Source organism: Saimiri boliviensis, chromosome 6 (genome assembly GCF_048565385.1).
Source record: "Saimiri boliviensis isolate mSaiBol1 chromosome 6, mSaiBol1.pri, whole genome shotgun sequence".
Classification (NCBI taxonomy): domain Eukaryota; kingdom Metazoa; phylum Chordata; class Mammalia; order Primates; family Cebidae; genus Saimiri; species Saimiri boliviensis.
This window is the reverse complement of record NC_133454.1, coordinates 126,684,900-126,706,118: the sequence shown is the minus strand read 5'-3', so window position 1 is coordinate 126,706,118 and position 21,219 is coordinate 126,684,900. Positions and strand designations below refer to the sequence as shown.

Sequence of the window (21,219 nt, the reverse complement as noted above, 5' to 3'; positions counted from 1 at the left end):
TAATACTAGCTCTTATAATTACCCATGTATTTACCTTTATTGAGATATTTCTTCATATGGCTTCAAGTTACAATCTAATGTCCTTTCCTTTCACTTTGCAGGACTCTCCTGAGAACTTCTTACAAAGCAGGTCCAGTGGTAACAAGTGTCCTTAGCTTTTGTTTTTCTGAGAATGTCTTAATTTCTCGCCCCTTTTGAAGGACAGTTTTTGCCAGATACAGGCTTCTTGGTTGACAGTTTTGTTTTGTTTTCCTTTTAGCACTTTGAATACATTGGCTCACTGCCTCCTGGCCTCCAGTGTTTCTGATGAGAAACTGGTTCATAATTTTACTGAGGATACCTTTATGTAATGAATCATTTAGTTATTTTCTCTCGAGGCTTTCAAGAGTTTGTCTCTGGCTTTCTTGACTTCCTCCACAAATTTCTTAGTTTTTTGAGCATCTTTAAGACAGCTGTTTGAAAATATTTGTCTATTAGATCCACAATCAGGACTTTTTCAAAGATATTTTCTGTTGATTTTTTTTTCCTTTTAATGGACCATACGTTCCTCTTTCTTAGTATGCCTTATGATTTTTTTGTTGAAAACTGGACATTTGAATAATGTGGTAACTCTCAAAATCTGATTCTCTCTCTTCCCCAGAGTTTTCTGTGTTTTATTTTTATTTATTTATTTTTTTGAAACGGAGTCTTGCTCTGATGCCAGGCTGGAGTGCAGTGGCACAATCTCAGCTCACTGCAACCTTCGCCTCCTGGGTTCAAGCGATTCTTCGGCCTCAGCCTCCTGAGTAGCTGGGACCACAGGCGCGTGGCACCACGCCCGACTAATTTTTGTATTTTTAGTAGAAATGGGGTTTCACCATGTTGGCCAGGATAGTCTCAATCTCTTGACCTTGTGATCCACCCACCTTGGCCTCCCAAAGTGCTGGGATTACAGGTGTGAGCCACTGCGCTCGGCCTTTTCTGTGTTTTATTATTGCGTATTTTGTTGTTTTTGTGTAGGCTATCTCTGTATCAAAGATCAATCTGAGGTATACATGTAAGTTTTCTCACGTCTTTTCTGAGCCTGCACTTTCCAGGTGCATATGCAGTCACTTCCTATTCTGAATGTGCTAGTCTTTAATGTCTGGTTCTCAAAGGGGAAAAGAGAATAAGGTGCCCCCCCTCCCCTTGTTTTGAGACAGAGTCACCCTCTGTCACCCAGGCTGGAGTGCAGTGGCACAATCTTGGCTCACTGCAACCTCTGCTTCTTGGGTTCAAGGGATTTTCCTGCCTCAGCCTCTTGAGTAGCTGAAATTATGGGTGCCCGAGACCATGCCAATTTTTTTTTTTTTTTGAGACGAAGTCTTGCTCTGTTGCCAAGGCTGGAGTGCAGTGGTGTGATCTCAGCTCATTGCAACCTCCGCCTCCTGCGTTCAAGCAATTCTCCTGCCTCAGCCTCCCAATTAGCTGGCACTACCACACCCAGCTAATTTTTTGTCTTTTTGGTAGAGATGGGGTTTCACTGTGTTAGCCAGGATGGTCGCAATCTCCTGACCTCGTGATCTGGCCACCCTGGCCTCCCAAAGGGCTGAGATTATAGGCATGAGTCACTGCAACCAGCCACAATAGCCCTTTAAATTCCCTAGAAGTCAGTTCAACTGATGGGAAGAGGCCTGCAACAATTAAGGGAACATGCAACAACAACTATCCCACCTGTTTTTGTTTTTGTTTTGGCACAGGGTCTCACTCTGTTGCTCAGGCTGGAGTGCAGTGGTACGATCACAGACCAGTGCAGCCTCAACCTCCAGGGCTCAAGGAATCGCTCCCCAAGAAGCTAAGCCTATCAGTGCATGCCACCACATCCAGCTAATTTTTGTGTTTTTTGTAGAGACACGGTTTTGCTACGTGGCCCAGGCTGATCTCAAACTCCTGGACTCAGGCAATCCACCTGCCTCAGCCTCCCAAATTGCAAGATTACAGGCATGACCCACTGTGCCTGGCCCTACTTGCTTCTATGTGTGTACTTTTGTGATCAGAAGCAGCACTCAGTGATCACAGGGTGGATCCCATTATTTCAAGGAAAGGTTCCTCTTTGCTCACCCTGGCTCCCATAAGCTGTGTACAGGTTTTTCTGAGAAACATATGCACAGCTGTTTGTCTCGGGGCTTGGCTGGCAGGGAAGCTGTTACTGTGCTAAGGTCTGAAACTGACTGAAATTAACTGTATTTTATTGTCCAAGGTGTTCCCTGGAATTTGCAAGCCTTGAATAGACTCCTGGATTCCAAAACAGTTATATCAGACCCATTCTGCCAATGCAATTACTGTCTAAGTAAGGAGACAAGTTCCTAGTGCTTGCTACTCTGCCATCTTCCTGCAATCCTCTCTGGAAGTCTACATTTTTAACAATATCACAAATAATTCGGAGGCAGGTCATCTGTGGACCACAAACTGTAAGAATCTCTCATCAAGAGGGTAGCTATGGTGGTCTATTGCCTTATAAATACAGGGAATTACTGTCCTGGAGGTTCTTTTTTTACTTTTATTTTTTGAGACGGAGTTTCGCTCTTGTTACCCAGGCTGCAGTGCAATGGCGTGATCTCGGCTCACCGCAACCTCCGCCTCCTGGGTTCAGCCAATTCTCCTGCCTCAGCCTCCTGAGTAGCTGGGATTATAGGCACGTGCCACCATGCCCAGCTAATTTTTTGTATTTTTAGTAGAGACGGGGTTTCACCATGTTGACCAGGTTGGTCTCGATCTCTCGACCTTGTGATCCACCCGCCTCGGCCCCCCAAAGTGCTGGGATTACAGGCTTGAGCCACCGCGCCCGGCCCTGGAGGTTCTTTAATAAAGGAGGTCACATGATAGACTATTATGTATTCAGGTGGGTTTTCTGAGGTTCCCTGAGAATGTTCTGTCTTGTGAAGAGTGGGAGAGCATTTCAATCATTCAACAGATTTACTGAGCACCTACTATACTCCAGAGACTGTGCTAAGTTCTAGGGAATACATGACAATAGGCAGATGGCCAGGATCTAACATAGAAACAGTAAAGGGATGAATAAAACAGGGATTTGAGAACTTTCCTCTACCTGGGATATCTGTGACTTTCACCTTTTAAACAGAAGAGTCAGTAGTCTAACAAGGACCCTCAAGTGGCCAGGAGATAGTACTGCAGTATTTAATTCTCAAAGCAAAGGAATGGCACTGGAACTTTGGTACAGAGGACAAAAGATCATAGAAATTCTAGTACTAGGAAGAAAATTTAAAAAGTCCCTTCATTTTAAGTTCTGTTGGAAGTATTTGAAAAAGACTTTATTCTGGCCAGACACAGTGACTCACGCCTGTAATACCAGCACTTTGGGATGGTGAGGTGGGTGGATTGGTTGAGGTCAGGAGTTCCAGACCGGCCTGGCCAACATGGTAAAACTTCATCTCTACTAAAAATACAAAAGTTAGCTGAGTGTGGTGGCAAGTGGCTACAAATCTAGCTACTCAGGAGGCTGAGGTGGGAGAATCGTTTGAACACTGCAGGCGGAGGTTGCAGGGAGCTGAGATAGCACCACTGTACTCCAGCCTGGGCAACAGAGAGACAGAGAGAGAGACAGAGAGAGAGAGAGAGAGAGAGAGAGAGAGAGAGAGAGAGACTGACTCTGTCTCCAAAAAAAAAACGACTTTATTCCATTTTACTAACCATTCCTGAACTCCTAAGGATGCTGGGGTGTCTCAGGACGATAATGAACACCACTGTCTGCAGAAAACTAGGCTGAAACATTACTAATGTCAGGAATTTTCTTCTTTAATTAGATTGATCTGATTTGCTTTCTTTTTCCTAAATTTTGAACATAATAAAATAATTAAAGACTCAATTTAACCAGTCACTGATGAAGATAAATTTTAATGTATCTACTTCTCAGCTTATAAAGTTTCAAGTCTTAGGCAAGTTTCCAAATGTAGCACTGGTGAGCATTTCCTGGAAATTTCTCTACTGCTTTTAGGAAAAGAAAGGGAATCACGATATTAATGAAACTTTAATTCTTAGCTCAGAGATTTAAGTTTTTGGTTTCTGGGATAGGTTGCCCTAGAAGGCACGCCCTTCATGAAGAAAAGGACGTATGTAGGTAGGAAAAAGAGATTCCAATGTTTTATGTTTAATGTGTATTAAATAAGGCAACTTCTGTAACTCTCTGATAAAATTCTCAGTTCTTAACAAAAATGTAGTTTCTAATCAAATATATATTTCAATGTTCTTAAGTCTTAAATCTCAGTCAGAGATTTAATTCAGTCCTAAGTCTTAAATCTTTGCCTTAAAGACAGAGGCCAAAACCTCGAAACTTACCCACACACATTTTGACATCATTCACAGTGAAGTCTGGATCCGGCATTCTATGAAACAAACACCAGTAAGTAAGTATACATGGAAAACATAACTTCTCAAGTTATGTGAGTTTTTTTTCTTAAAGTACTGAGAACTCCTCAATCAGACACAGCAATATTCACAATCAGGTTTAAAATTATTTTTAAAATATAGGTGAGTGTATATTTACATATATGTATAGGAAAAAAGAATATATAAATAAATGCATGATTTAGCTAAGGGTAGTAGATTTCAGGAGATTTAAATTTGCTGGGTTTTGTTTTTTTTTCGGTTCATCTATATTTTCTCATTTACCTCTAATATCAATCACCTATGTATCAAAAGAAGAAAAACATACACTTTTAAAACTAAATGGGAAATTATTTTCAATTACTACTGTTTTGGGTTATCAGTACCACCACTGTTTATTTATAGTCCTGGGTGTAACAAGGCCATTTTGCAACTATATCCAGCCAGGCTGAAAACACTTACTTTATTCCAAGTCCATCAGAATTCTTGAAAATTAGAGGATCTCTCAAGCCACCCCGCTGGATATACTCTACATTAAAATCTGTCAACACAAAAATAATTATTAGAAATACAGGGAGTATAGTTAAAAAATAGATAAAAGGATTACAAAAAGGATCCTAAGTACTAAGGTATAAATAGTGTTTGTTATTCTGTGTATACAGTTGTGTTGTTAGACAATAAAATATATGCTTATTAAGGAGCATCTCTTAGAGAATATGGAGAGCACATTGAGAAGCAAAGCTTGAGGGGTTTGCCAAGTCTATATATTTCCACAGGAAATTTAGAGCTTAAACAATATGGGGGTAGTACTATTAATGAGTCATCTCATAAATGCTAAACAGAAATTATCATCATCTTGTCTCTTAAGAGTAAAAAAAATTAATTTTGACCACTACAATACATATATGATATCCCTATCAGTTTGCCAAAGATCAAAGATGCATGGTACGCATGGAATCCCACCCTCAGTTTTGGGGGGGTAGGTATACACATAAAACGATTTTTATCATACGGTTTTTAATTAAACTTAAAACCAAGGGAAGAAAGAAGGAAGAAGAAGCTGTTAGGCAAAAAAACTCCAATAATACTCCTGCCCTAATAAAAGATTACTTCTAATATAGCAGAGAATGACTCACAGGGTGGAAAGACTGGGGAGCGAGTGCATACAAGGGGCACTGAATAATAAGAGAAAATAACATCAACAGGCAATATTTTAGCTGGATAAATGCTAAACCCGCAATGCTCAGAGTCTATGACTTCCCACATCAAAGGATTATATGTTGGAACCAAAATTATACTGACCTTTTCCTTCCATAAAAGTAACAAAATTGGCATTATATTTGTTGGTATGCAGTTTCTCTTCCAAGTCAAAAGTTCTTTTCCCTTCAATTTCATCATCTGAAATGCCATCATCTTCATAGCGCCGTCGCATGGTACCACGCTGGGAGAGAAGGGAACATGTGGATGAAATCATGCACTTTTTCATGCCTACCTACAAGTGGTCATAGATTTCCCTACATGTGCAAAGTACTACTTTCAAACTTAGTTGCTATTTTCCTTGCCTTATGAATCTTTCTTTCTCTCAAGATAGGTGATACTCTCAGAATGCACAGTATATAATGACATTTTAATGAGCCACTGGGTCCTCTACGCACTTTGCCTTTGCTAATTATTTGAATCTAGATATATAAATTCACGATAACAACGGGACCAAAGAGAGACTACTATCTCTTTCATTTCATTTGTCTATCATTGTTTATCAGAGTGGGGACAAACTGTCTTCATAGAAATTTCAAGCCAGGATACAAAACGTTTTTTCATAGGGGAGAGCTGTATTTAAAACTAGCTTTGTAAAGCAATCTCAAGAATAGACTAAAACATTTCAATTAATGGATCAAAAACTCTTGTCTCAGATAAAGGAAGAAAGCTAATCTAGAGAACAGCATTCAAGGCTGGGTGCGGTAGCTCACACCTGTAATCCCAGCACTATGGGAGGCCAAAATCGGCGGATCACCTGAGGTCAGAAGTTTGGGACCAACCAACCTGACCAACATGGAGAATTCCCATCTCTACAAAATACAAAATTAGCTGGGCATGGTGGTGCATGCCTGTAATCCCAACTACTCCGTCAGGAGGCTGAGGCAGGAGAATCACTTGAACCCAGGAGGTGGAGGTTGTGGTGAGCCAAGATCGTGCCACTATACTACAGCCTGCAGCCTGGGCAACAAGAGCAAAACTTCGTCTCAAAAAAAAAAAAAAAAGAACAGCATTCAAAACAGCATACTATCAATATTTAGCTTTAAAGATAACATGTCTTTCCAAAGAAGATATACAAATGGACAATAAGCACATGAAAAATGCTCAATTCTCATTAGTCATCAGAGAAATGCAAATCAAAACCACAGTGAAATACCACTTTATACCCACCAGAATGGCTATCATCAAAGGAATAAACAATAACATGTGCTGATGTGAATGCAGATCAGTTGGAAACCTCATACATTGCTGGTGGAAATGTAAAATGGTGCAGACACTGGCAAACAGTTTAAAGTTCCTCAAAAAGTTAAAGTTATCCTAAGACCCAACAATTCTTCTCCTAGGTATATATCCAAAAGAACTGAAAACATATGTTCTTCTTTTCAAAATGAAAGCTTATACACATGTTCACACTAGCATTATTCACAACAGCCTTAAAGGTAGAAACAATCCAAATGTCAATCAATTGATGAATGGATGAACAAAATATGATATACCTACACAATGAGTTGTTATTTAGCCACAAAAAGGAATGAAGGGATTTCCAGCTCTCTGGAATCCCCTCCCACATAGTGGAAGCAAAAAAAAAAAAAAAAAAAAGAATGAAATACTGCTATGTGCCACAACCTAACAGTATGTATGTTATGTTCTGAAAACATTATGCCAAGTACAAAAAAGCCAGACATAAAAGACCACATATTGTATGACTTCATTAAAATAAAATGTCTAGAATAGGCAAATCCATAGAGACAGAAAGCAGATTCATAGTTGCCAGGGCTGGAGAAAATGAAGAATAAGAAGTGACTGATCATAGTATGCATTTTTTTGAGAGCAATGGAAACGTTCCAGAATTAGTTAATGGTGACATTTTACAACTCTGTGAATATACTAAAAAACCACTGGATTGTACACTTTTTTTATTTTCTGAGATGGGGTTGTGCTCTGTCGCCCAAGCTAAAATGTGGCGGCTCGATTAAGGCTCACTGCAACCTGAACCTCCTCGACTCTGGTGATCACCTATAGCCTCCCATAGCTGGGACCACCAGTGCCCACCACCACACCCAGCTAATTTTTTTTTTACTTTTAGTAGCAACAGGGGTTCACCATGTCGGTCAAGCTGGTCTCGAACTCCTGTGCTCAAGCAATGTGCACACCTCAGCTTTCCAAAGTGCGGGATTATAGCTGTGAGTCACCACACCCGGCTGACTTGTATACTTTAAATGAGTAGACTGTATGGTATGAGAATTCTATCTAATAAGCAGTTACTTTTAAAATGTTGCTTATACTTCAAGTTTACCTTTTCATACAGTCATGCGCAGTATGACATTTCAGTCAATGACGGACTGCGTATATATGACAGCAGTCCATAAGATTATAGCAGAACTAAAAAATGCCTATATCCTAGTGACACTGGTGCCATCAGGACATCATAGCACAACATATTACTCCTGTTTGTGGTGATGCTTGTGTAAATCTAACTGTGCTGCCAGTCATGTAAAAGTGTAGCACATACCATTACAAATAGTACACAATAAATGACTGTGTTACTGGTTTATGTATTATTCTGTACTTATCATTTTAGCATGCATTCCTTGTACTTATTTTTTTCTTAATTTTAACTGTGAAACAGCCACAGGCAGGTCTTTTAAGAGGTATCCAAAAGAAGGCATTGTTATCACAGGAGATAACAGTTCATGCATGTTACTGTACCTGAAAATCTTCCAGTGAGAAAAGACGTGAAGGCAGAAGACAGTGATAATGATGTTCTGTGATACTGATTATTCCAACCCTCTGCAGGCTAATGTGTATGTTTATGTCTTGGTTTTTAACAAAAAAGTTTCAGAAGTTAAAAAAGATTTTAATAAAAGCTTACAGAATAAGGATATAAAGAAAATGCTTTTGTATAGTGGTATAATCTGTGTTTTAAGGAAAGTATTATTACAAAAGTGGAAAATTTGAAAAACTTCAAAAGTATATAAAGTTAAAAAGTTACAGACTAAGCTTAGTTTATTATTATTATTATTATTATTGTTATTTTTGAGACGGAGTCCTGCTCTGTTGCCCAGGCTGGAGTGTAGTGGCATGATCTCGGCTCACTGAAACCTCTGCCTCCTGGGTTGAAGCAATTCTCCCACCTCAGCCTCCCGAGTAGTTGGGATTACAGGAACCCGCCAACATGCCTGACTAACCTTTGTATTTTTAGTGGAGATGGGGTCTCACCATGTTGGTCAGGCTGGTCTTTAACTTCTGACCTCAGGTGATTCATCCACCTTGGCCTCCCAAAGTGCTGGGATTATAGGCATGAGCCACAATGCCTGGCCTATTTAATTACTGAAGAAAAAATTTTAAAAATTAAAAATAAAATACTGTTCATAAAATCTACAAAAGTGTCCTAGGCCCTCACATTTACTCACTATTCATTCATTGACTCACCTAGAGCAACTTTCAGTCCTACAGGGTCCATCACAGGAAGTGCCCTATACAGAGCACCATGTTTTACCTTTTATAACATATTTTCACTGTACCTTTTCTTTTTTTTTTTTTTTTTTTTTTTTTTGAGACGGAGTTTCGCTCTTGTTACCCAGGCTGGAGTGCAATGGCGCAATCTTGGCTCACCGCAACCTCCACCTCCTGGGTTCAGGCAATTCTCCTGCCTCAGCCTCCTGAGTAGCTGGGATTACAGGCACGTGCCACCATGCCCAGCTAATTTTTTGTATTTTTAGTAGAGACGGGGTTTCACCATGTTGACCAGGATGGTCTCGATCTCTCGACCTCGTGATCCACCGGCCTCGGCCTCCCAAAGTGCTGGGATTACAGGCTTGAGCCACCGCGCCCGGCCCACTGTACCTTTTCTATATTTGGATACACAAATATTTACCACCATGTTATAACTGCCCATAGTATTCAGTACAATAACAAGCTGTACAGATTTGTAGCCTAGGAGCTATAGGCTATACCATATAACCTAGGGGTGTAGTAGACTATGCCACCCAGGTTTGTGTAAGTACACTCTCCCCACTGTTGAGTAATGCATGACCATATTTTACTTTAGCCAGTGTTAAAATTTGTTGAAATTTCTCAAATACATACCCAACAGGCAATTGGATGTGCCAGTGGTAGTGGTAAGGGTAAAGTCACCCTACCTTTATTTGTGCTAAAACAACCAAATCTGGAATTTAAAGCTAAATATTGATGGTCTAGAACAGATTACATAGCACCTGAAGTTACATAAACATATAAGAAAATGAGACACTGGAGAAATGTCTCTTAGGAAGTGGAAGTCTGTGAAAGGGCAGAAATAAGTCACAAAAAATGAAAGAAACAAATCTATTACACACTAGAGGAAAGCAAGATTCAACTCATCAGTTTTAGGCAAAAACACAAAGGGGAAATCTGGTATATTTTCCATATTTAGTAAAAAAAACCTTAGAATTAGAACACTTTCTTACCTACTAACTTGGCTGCCACAAATCACAGCTCCAAAGCCAAAAGAAGGTTTAATTTTGATAGACTTCACTGACACCAACAATGCCATCATCATTCAAAATATTTTTAGGATATGGAGCTGCTGCACTCCAGTCTGTGCAGCAGAACCAGGACTTTTCTCAAAATAACTAAACAAAAATAATAAAAATTAAAACCAGGTTGGGTGCAGTGCTAGGATTACAGGCTCACACCTGTAATCCTAGCACTTTGGGAGACCAGGGCAAGTGGATCACTTGAGCCTAGGAATTAGAGACCAGCCTAGTTCATGTCAAAACCTGTCTCCTTTAAAAATACAAAAACTAGGCCAGGCGCGGTGGCTCAAGCCTGTAATCCCAGCACTTTGGGAGGCCGAGGTGGGTGGATCACGAGGTCAAGAGATCGAGACCATTCTGGTCAACAAGGTGAAACCCCATCTCTACCAAAAATACAAACAATTAGCTGGGCATGGTGGTGCGTGCCTGTAATCCCAGCTACTCAGGAGGCGGAGGCAGGAGAATTGCCTGAACCCAGGAGGCGGAGGTTGCGGTGAGCCGAGATCGTGCCATTGCACTCCAGCCTGGGTAACAACAGCGAAACTCCGTCTCAAAAAAAAAAAAAAAAAAAAAAAAATACAAAAACTGACTGGGCATAGTGGCTCACACCTATAATCCCAGCACATGGGGAGGTCGACACTGGCTGATCATTGCAGTCAGGAGCTCCAAATCAGCTTGGCCAATATGGTGAAACCCCTTCTCTACTAAAAACAAAAAAATTAGGCTGGAGCAGTGGCTCCCACCTAGCACTTTGAAAGGCCAAGATGGGCAGATCACCTGAGGTCGGGAGTTTGAGACCAGCCTGACAAACATAGAGAAACCCTGTCTCTACTAAAATTACAAAATTAGCCAGGTACAGTGCCACATGCCTGTAATCCCAGCTACTTGGGAGGCTGAGGCAGGAGAATCACTTGAACCTGGGAGGCAGATACATTGTGCCATTGCACTTCAGCCTGGGCAAGAGTGAAACTCTGTCTCAAAATAACTAAGTAAGTAAGTAGCCAGGAGTGGTAGAAAGCATGGTGGAAGGCGCCAGTAATCCCAGACACTTGGGAGCTCAGGCAGGAGAATCGTTTGAAACCAGGAGATGAAGGCTGCAGTGACTGAGAGGGCACCACTGCACTCCAGTCTGGGTGACTGAGTGAGACTCCATATCAAACAAACAAACAAACAAAAACAAAACTAGGCTGGGCAGAGTGACTCACGAATGACTATAATCCCAGCACTTTGGGAGGCTGAGGCAGGTGGATTACCTGATGTCATGAGCTCAAGACCAGCCTGAACAAGAAGGTGAAATCTCATCTCTGCTACAAATACAAAAATTAGCCTCGAGTGGTGGCAGGGGCCTGTAATCCTAGCTACTCGGGAGGCTGAGACAGGAGAATTGCTTGAACCCGGGAGGCGGAGGTTGCAGTAAGCCAAGATTGCACCACTGCACTCCAGCCTGAGCAATGAAGCGAGACTCAGTCTCAAAAAACAAACAAACAAATAAGCAAAAACTGTGGTGGGAGGTTACCTGAGCCTGGGGAGGTCCAGGCTGCAGTGAACTGTTACGGCGCCACTGCACTCTAGCCTATGTGACAGGGTGAGATCTTGTCTCAAAATAAAAATAAAAACCCGTGCGTGACGTTACACCTATAATATTGCATCTTTTTTTTTTTTTTTTTCTATTTTGAGACGGGGGTCTCACTGTCTCAGGAAAAAAAAAAAAAAAAAAAACAAGGAAAAGAAAGAAAACACACTTAATGGCAAAAGACTGAAAGCTCTCCCCCTAAGATTAGGAACAAGACAAAGATATGTTTGTTCCCCATTTCTAATCAACACTGTATTTAAGTTTCTAGCTAGGGCAATTAGACAAGAAAAAGAAAAGTTTGGAAAGGAAGAAGTAAAACTACCTCTATTCACAAATGACATGATCTTGTACATAGAAAACTACAAGAAATACGCAAACACACACATACACACACAAAACTGTAAGAGCTAATAAAATCAGTTCCATTTCTACACACTAGCAATGAAAAATCCAAAAATGATTTTTTAAAAAATCCATTTACAATAGCGTAAAAAAAACTAAGAAATAAATTTAACAAGGTAAGTACAAGACTTATATACCAGAAAACTACAAAGCATTGTTCAAAGAAATTAAACGATAGCTAAATGGAAAAATGTCCTGTGTTCATAAACTGAAAGGCATTATTAAGATAAAAATACTCTCCCAAATTGATCTTCAAATTCAAAGCAATTCTTACCAAAATCACAACTTTTTTTTTTTTTTTTTTTTTTGTATTTTTAGTAGAGTGAGGTTTCACCGAATCACAGCTTTTTTTTTTTTTTTTCTTTTTCTGTTTCTTTTTTTTGGCAGAAATTAGCAAGATGATCTTAAAATGCGTATGGAAATACCAGGAAACCAGAATAGCCAAAACAATCCTTAAAGAGAACAAAAGAGGCCGGGCGCGGTGGCTCAAGCCTGTAATCCCAGCACTTTGGGAGGCCGAGGTGGGTGGATCACGAGGTCGAGAGATCGAGACCATCCTGGTCAACATGGTGAAACCCCGTCTCTACTAAAAATACTAAAAATTAGCTGGGCATGGTGGTGCGTGCCTGTAATCCCAGCTACTCAGGAGGCTGAGGCAGGAGAATTGCCTGAACCCAGGAGGCGGAGGTTGCGGTGAGCCGAGATCGCGCCATTGCACTCCAGCCTGGGTAACAAGAGCAAAACTCCGTCTCAAAAAAAAAAATAAAATAAAATAAAGAGAACAAAAGAAAGCTGGGAAGATCACTTGAATCAAGGAGTTCAAGACCAGCCCCTGGCTCTACAAAAAATATTAGCCAGGCATGCTGGTGTGTGCTTGCAGTCCCAATACCTCGGGAGGCTGAGGGAGGAAGACGGCTTGAACCCAGGTGACTGAGGTTGCTGTAAGCAATGTTCATGCCACTGAACTCAGGCTGAGTAACAGAGTGAGATCCTGTCTACAAAAAAAAAAAAAGCCGGGCGCGGTGGCTCAAGCCTGTAATCCCAGCACTTTGGGAGGCCGAGGCGGGTGGATCACGAGGTCGAGAGATTGAGACCATCCTGGTCAACATGGTGAAACCCTGTCCCTACTAAAAATACAAAAAAAATTAGCTGGGCATGGTGGCACGTGCCTGTAATCCCAGCTACTCAGGAGGCTGAGGCAGGAGAATTGCCTGAACCCAGGAGGCGGAGGTTGCCGAGATCGCGCCATTGCACTCCAGCCTGGGTAACAAGAGCGAAACTCCGTCTCAAAAAAAAAAAAAAAAAAAAGAACTTGCTACAAAACTATGGTAACCAAGACTGTGTGGTACTGGTGTTTAAGGACTGATGTATAGATAGAATAGAAAGGAGAATTCAGACATAAACTCTTATACTTATGGTCAATTGATTTTCAACAAGCACACCAAGGCCAGGAGCGGTGGCTCATGCCTGTAATCCCAGCATTTTGGGAGGCCGAGGTGGGTGGATCATTTGAGATGACGAGTTCAAGACCAGTGTAGCCAACAAGGTGAAACCCCATCTCTACTAAAAATACACAAATTAGCTGGGCATGGTGGCACATGCCTGTAATCCCAGCTATTCGGGAGGCTGAGGCAGGAGAACTGCTTGAACCCAGGAAGCGGAGATTGCTGTGAGCCAAGATCGCACCACTGCACTCCAGCCTGGGCGACAGAGCAAGACTCCATCTCAAAAAAAGAAAAAGGAAATATTAAAAAAAGCATGCCAAGACAATTTAATGGAAAAAGTATTTTTAAGAAACTGTGCTGGGACAACCAGATATGAACATGTCAAAGAATGAAAGTGGACCTCCACCTAATACTACACACACACACAAATTAATTTAAGATGAATGAAAAGCTTAAATTAAGGATCTAAAACTAAAAAACTCTTGGAAGGTTTTATGTTGCAAATATGCATGATTTTTGATTAGGCAATGGTTTTAGATGCTTTCCTTTTTTTTTGAGACAGGGTCTCACTATAGCCCTGGCTGGAGTGCAGTGTCATGATCTCAGCTCACTGCAACCTCTGCCTCCTGGGTTCAAGCAATTCTCCTGCCTCAGCCTCCCAAGTAGCTGGGACTATATAGGCATATGCCACCACACCTGGCTAATTTTTGTATTTTTTGGTAGAAAAAATTCTGCCATGTTGGCCAGGCTGGTCCAGAACTCCTGACCTCAAGTGATCCACCTGCCTCGGCCTCCCAAAGTGCTGGATTTTTGTTTAAGAGACAGGATCTTACTCTGTTGCCCAGGCTGCAGTATAGTTACACAATCATAGTTCACTGCAGCCTCAAACTCCTGGGCTCAAGCAATCCTCCTTCCTCTAACTCCCAAGCAACAAGGACTAGTTGCCCCTGTCACCATGCCTGGCTAATTATTTTTTTGGTGGGGGGTTAGGGGGGAAGAGGTCTCACTATGTTGCTCAGGCTGGTCTTGAACTCCTGGCCTGAAGCAATCCTCCACCCTGGGTCTCCCAAAGCACTAGGATTACAGGTGTGTCCCACTATGCCTGGCCTACGCAATGGTTTCTTAGACATGACTCCAAAAGCACAATTTAACTTTGTCTTCCTCAAACCTTTTATGCTACAAAACACAACGTCAAGAAAGTAAAAAGATAATCTATAGAATAGAATTTTCTCCCCTTTGCAAATCATATATCTAATAAGAACCCAGAATCTACAATATTGAAAGAACTTTTATAACTCAATAATAGAAAGGATCAAAAAGTGGACAATTTAAAAATGGGCAAAAGATCTCAACAGCTATTTCTGAAAGACAGACTGATCAATAAGTATATAAAACATTATAGTAATTATTTCAACGTCATTAGTCATTAAAGAAATACAAATCAACACCACAATGAGATACCACTTCATACTTAATAGTCAGGGAAGTGTTGGTGAGGAGGTAGAGTGAAACCCTCATTTGCTGCTGTTGAGAATGCAAAATTGCATAGCAATACCTTTGGAAAATAATCTGGCAGTTTCTCAGATTGTTTAAACATAAAATTACCATATGACCCAGCAATTTCCAGTCCTAGGTCTCTACCCAAGAGAAGGAAAACATACATCTAAACAAAAACTTGCACATAAACGTTCACAGTAACATAATTATAATAACCAAAAGGTATGGAAAATAAGTATGTGCAAAAAATAAATAACCAAAAGGTAGAAAGTACCCAAAAATCCATCAACTGACAAATGAAGAAATAAAATGTAGTATATTCACACAATGGAGTGTTTAGCAACAAAGGGGAATTAATTATTGATAAACGCTACAACCAAAAACACCATGCTTAGTGAAAAAAGCCAGTCACAAAGTCCACGTTATATGATTCCATTTATATGAAATATCCAGAATAAGTACATTCATAGATACAGAAAGTAGATTAGTGGTTGCCAGGGGCCAGGAGGAAGGAAGATGGGCAATAAATGCTAAATGTGTACTGTTTCTTTGGGGGTAATGAAAGTGATCTGAAATTAGATAGTGATGACTGATGTTTGCATAACTTTATGAATATACTAAAAACCACTGAACTGCATACTTTCAAAAGAATGAATTCTATGGCACATAAAGTTTGTCTCAAAAAATAAATTGTAAGCCAGGCACAGTGGCATGCACTTGCAGTCCCAGCTACTCAGGAAGAGGCAAGAGAATCGCTTGAGCCCAGTAGTTGGAGGCTGTAGTGTACTATGAATAGCTACTGCACTCCAGTCTGAGCAACTTAAAAATATTCAGTCACTATATAATAATAGTAGCAGTAGTAGTAGTAAAAAATTGGCAATTTGTTGTTGTTTCTTTTTTTTTTTTTTGAGACAGTCTCATCCTGTCACCCAGGCTGGAGTACAGTGGCATGATATCAGCTGACTGAGACCTCTGCCTCCTAGGTTCAAGCAATTCTCGTGCCTCAGCCTCCCAAACACCTGGGACTACAGGTGTGTCCCGTCACACCTGGCCTTTTTTCCCCCCCCAGATGGAATCTTGCTCTGTCACCAGGCTGGGGTACAGTGGTGCAATCTTAGCTCACTGTAGCCTCCACCTCCCAAGTTCAAGCGATTCCCCTGCCCTTAACCTCCCGAGTACCTGGGACTAGAGGCATGCGCCGTCATGCCCGGCTAATTTTTTGTATTTTACTAGATAGGGCTTCACCATGTTGGCCAGGATGGTCTCAATCTCTTGACCTCATGATCCACCCGCCTCAGCCTCCCAAAATGTTGGGATTACAGGTGTTAGCCACTGTGCCTGGCCTTTCTTTTTTTTTTTTTTTTGAGACTAGGTCTCACTCTGTTGCTCAGGCTGGAGTGCAATGGTGGGATCTCAGCTCACTGCAACCTCTGCCTGCCAGGTTCAAGTGATTCTCCTGCCTCAGCCTCTGGAGTAGCTGGGATTATAGGCACCAGCCACAATACCTGGCTAATTTTTGTATTTTTAGTAGAGATGGGGTTCCACCATGTTGGCCAGGTTGGTCTTGAACTTCTGACCTCAAGTGATCCACCTGCCCTTTAGCCTCCCAAAGTGCTGAGATTACAGGCCTAATTTTTTGTATTTTTAATAGAGACCGGGTTTCACCATGTTGGCCAGGCTGACTTCTAACTCCCAAACTTTGGTGATCCGCCTGCCTCAGCTTCCCAAATTGCAGGAATTACAGGCATTTGCCACTGTGCCCAGCCATAAATAGGCAGTTTGAAAAATAAAAGGTAATGCTATATACATATAATTTTTTTTTTGAGACAGAATTTCACTTTTGTTGTCCAGCGTGGAGTGAAACAGTGTGATCTCGGCTCACTGCAACAACTGCCTCCCAGGTTCAAGGGACTCTCCTGCCTTAGCCTCCCCCAAGTAGCTGGGATTACAGGCATGTGCCATCATGCGCAGCTAAATTTTACATTTTTAGTAGAGACGAGGTTTCACCATGTTGGTCAGACTGGTCTTGAACTCCAGACCTCAGGTGATTCACTCACCTTGGCCTCCCAAAGTGCTGGGATTACAGGTGTGAGCCACCACACCAGGCCGCGATGTATATATTTAAGAAGAGTTATGCATTTTTATAATATGAGAATGAGAATAAGGGCTGATGTAGACCAAGAGAAGGCACACTTGTTGAAGAACTTTTTTTAGAAAGCACAATCTTTCTTTTTTTTTTTTTAAATGGAGTTTCGCTCTTGTTACTTTTTTTAAATGGAGTTTCGCTCTTGTTACCCAGGTTGGAGTGCAATGGCGTGATCTCGGCTCACCGCAACCTCCGTCTCCTGGGTTCAGGCAGTTCTCCTGCCTCAGCCTCCTGAGTAAGCGGGACTACAGGCACACGCCACCATGCCCAGCTAATTTTTTGTATTTTTAGTAGAGACGGAGTTTCACCATGTTGACCAGGATGGTCTCGATCTCTTGACTTCGTGATCCACCTGCCTCAGCCTCCCAAAGTGCTGGGATTACACAGGCTTGAGCCACCAGGCCCAGCTAGAAAGCACCATCTTTCTAGACAATTTCCACAGCCATTAAAGAAGAAGAAGAAGAAAAAAAAAAGCCGGTACTTTATTTAATTAACTAGCATAATATGTCAGGAATGCAAAAGCAGCTTGTTATAAGAATTTCAGCTCCATCTATAACTCACCACCTAACCAGATTAAAGGAGAAAAACTACATGTTCATCTGGATCTGTGCTGCCCAATATAGAATCATTTTTTTAAAAAATCCTCCCTATACAGGGTGTGGTGGTTCACACCTGAAATTCCACCTCTTTGGAAGGCAGAGGTAGGAGAAATGCTTGAGGCCAGCTTGGGCAACATAGCAAGACCGTGTATTTACACTTTTTTTTTTTTTTAAATTAGCTGGGCATGGGTGGCACATGCCTATAGTCCCCAGCTACGCAGGAGGCTGATATGAGAGGATCATTTGATCCCAGGATGATCAAGGAAAAAAAACAGATGAATGCTATTTCATCAAAATTCAAAATTTTCCTGCAAGGCCAGGTGTAGCGGCTCATGCCTGTAATCTCAACACTGGGTGGCTGAGGTGAGAAGACCACTTGAGGCTAGGTGTCAAGACAAGCCTGGGCAACATAGTGAGGCTCTGTCTCTACAAAAAATAAAAATTAAATTTTAAAATGGTCAGGCGTGGTAGCTGACACCTGTAATCCCAGCACTTTGGGAGGCCAAGGCAGGAGGATCATTTGGGGCCAGGAGTTTGAGACCTATTTTATATCAAATAGTTTTTTTTGACTAAGATAATCACACTGTAAGAATTAGGATGAATGATGGATTTATTTTACAGATGAACAGAAAGGTAAAACTGACCCAAGTTAACCTTTTTGGGTAAGAGCAGAAAAACAACAAAAAAGCAATTGTGTCTAAAGGGAAAATATATCTAGTGTGGCTTCTACTATTACTTTGCTGTGCGACTGTAGGTAATTTAATAAATCATTTAACCTCCCAGATCTCAACCTTCCCTTGAAAGTGAACAACTTAAGGTCCCACTGTGTTCTAAAATAAAGTCCTCTACACTCTGATTCCAACTCAGACCATTTCAATCTCATTCCTATTTTTATGTTGAAAATTTGCTATATACCTGTCCCTCTGGTCTGTTTTTCTTGTATTCAGAGAATATCTGATTTCAGACTCAGCTCCCCTGCCCCGCCCCAGCCCCTGTCCTGACTAGGAACACTGAGGGAGACCTGGTGGTAGGGTTGGCAGGGAACTCTTCTAGGGCCTTCCACAATCCACCCCCCATTTCCACCATCAAAATGCTAAACTTCCAGGTATCACAAATCTCAATCAACCAGATGTTAAAGGCTATTTTTTTCTGGACAGCTTAAGCAATTCCCATTCTAAGAGGCACAAAAAAGTCAAAGTGTTTTGAGTACCTACCATTGCCAGGTACTGTAACAAGCACTATGCATGTATTGATGTATTTAAATCCAACATCCCTATGAGATAGTAATACCCTCTTTACAAACAAAGAATTCAAAGACAGAAGCAACCTGTCCAAGTTACAAAGCTAGTAACTGGTGTGGCTGGGATCTGAACCCAGGCACTTTGGTTCTAGAGCTGACAGTCCTAACCACTACTCTATACTACAAAAATCCACTTAGTTTGAGACTTCAAGCAGATCAGTCTTTTAAGGCAACTGGAAGAAACTGTCAAAGATGACCTCAGACAGCTTAAATGGGTCTGGCAGAGAGAAGGTGTAGTGGTGGGACCAGTTAGCAACAAAGGAGAAAAACATGCTTCGTAGGTAAAGGATTAGCAAAGGATCTTCCCTAGAGTGAGAGAGTTCTGATATTTGCTAAGGGATACCACATTTCTACCTATACCATTGTTTATCTAATATTCCACCATTCCTGGTTTCTAATTATAGCTTTTCTTTGACAACTGGTCATTCAACTACTCTGGCAAAAATGAAAACACTGCTATTTCTAATCAGCATTTTGTATCACAAAGTGTTTGAACTCAGTACATTTATTGTGTGTATGCTATGAAAATGTGCTCTTGACTTCCTATATTTGTAATTATAATTTGTTATAGACCTTCTAAAAAGATGAGGTTGGCATTTTTTTTTTTTTTTTTTTGAGATAGAGTCTTGCTCTGTCCCCAACCTGGAGTGTAGTGGCACGATCTCAGCTCATCGCAATCTCTGCCTCCTGGGTTCAAGTGATTCTCCTGCCTCAGCCTCCTGAGCAGCTAGGATACAGCCCCCCACCCCCCGCCCAACCACACCTGGCTAATTTGGATATTTTTAGTAGAGACAGGGTTTCCCTATGTTGGCCAGGCTGGTCTCGAACTCCTGATTTAGGTGATACACCCGCCTTGGCCTCCTAAAGTGCTAGGATTATAGATATGAGCCGCTGTGCCCAGTTGGCCAATATTTTCTAACAAGAATAATTTGTCCGCCGGGCGCAGTGGCTCACGCCTGTAATCCCAGCACTTTGGGAGGCCAAGACGGATGGATCACGAGGTCAAGAGATTGAGACCATCCTGGTCAACATGGTTAAACACTCTCTCTACTAAAAATACAAAAATTAGCTGGGCATGGTGGCGCACACCTGTAGTCCCAGCTACTAGGGAGGCTGAGGCAGGAGAATTGCTTGAGCCCAGGATATGGAGATTGCGGTGAGCCGAGATTGTGCCATTGCACTCCGGCCTGGGTAACAAGAGCGAAACTCCATCTCAAAAAAAATTAAAAAATTAAAAAAAGAATAATTTGTCATCTCCTATTTTCTCTAAGGAATAAAAAATTCCAACCTATATTACTCCACTGCTTGTCAGTGAACTTTTAATTACAGAAGCCTCTTGCTGGTGATAGCATAAGAAACCAAGTAACCTCTAGGTGCAGGGGCTCATGCCCATAATTCTAACACTTTAGGAGGCTGAGATGTGTGGTTCACTTGAGCCCAGGAAATCAAAACCAGCGTGGGCAACAAGGTGAAACCCCATCTCTACCAAAAATGCAAAAAATTAGCTGGGCATGGTGGCAGGTGCCTGTGGTCCTGGCTCTCAGGGGACTCAGGTGGGATGATCACCTGAGCCTGGGCTGCGGAGAGCCATGATCATGCCACTGCACTTTAGACAGCAACAGGAGTGAGATCCTAGGGACAGGGACAGGGAAAGGGAAAGGGAAAGGGAAAGGGAAAGGGAAAGGGAAAGGGAAAGGGGAGGGAAGAGGGGAGGAGGAAGAGAAAGGGGGATGGGGAGGGAAAGGGGAGGATGAGGAGAAGGGGGAAGGGAGGGAGGAGGAGGGGGGAGGGGAGGAGGAGGGGGGAGGGGAGGATGAGGGGGAAGGGAGGGGAGGAGGAGGGGAGGGGGAAGGGAAGGGGAGAGAAGGGGAGGGGAGGAGGAGGTGGGGAGAAAGAGGAGAAGAGGAGAGGAAAAGGAAAGGAAGGGAGGGAGGCAGGCAGGCCAGGCTCAGTGGCTCACTTCTGTAATTCCAACACTTTGGGAGGCCGAGGCAGTTTAAGACCAGCCTGCCCAACATGGTCAGCCTGACCAACATGGTGAAACCCCATCTCTACTAAAAACATAAAAATTAGCCAGGCGTGGTGGCATATGCTTGTAGTTCCAGCTACTCAGGAGGGTGA

The 21,219-nt window shown here is 41.9% G+C and overlaps 1 protein-coding gene across 4 annotated transcripts in view; it reads right to left on the bottom strand.

The window, feature by feature from the left end:
- KDM2A (lysine demethylase 2A) overlaps positions 1-21,219 on the bottom strand; it is a 150,023-nt gene that overhangs the window by 67,756 nt on the left and 61,048 nt on the right. For 3 of the 4 annotated variants that reach the window (XM_074401761.1, XM_039470717.2, XM_039470716.2), the window contains 3 exons: positions 5,665-5,803; positions 4,825-4,903; positions 4,315-4,361 (listed from right to left, as the gene is read on the bottom strand). In XM_074401761.1, the coding sequence (XP_074257862.1) occupies positions 4,315-4,361; positions 4,825-4,903; positions 5,665-5,803 (265 nt within the window). Of the gene's footprint in view, positions 1-34; positions 453-4,314; positions 4,362-4,824; positions 4,904-5,664; positions 5,804-21,219 lie in introns of those variants that run through there. The other variant, XM_039470718.2, reaches the window with a different exon arrangement.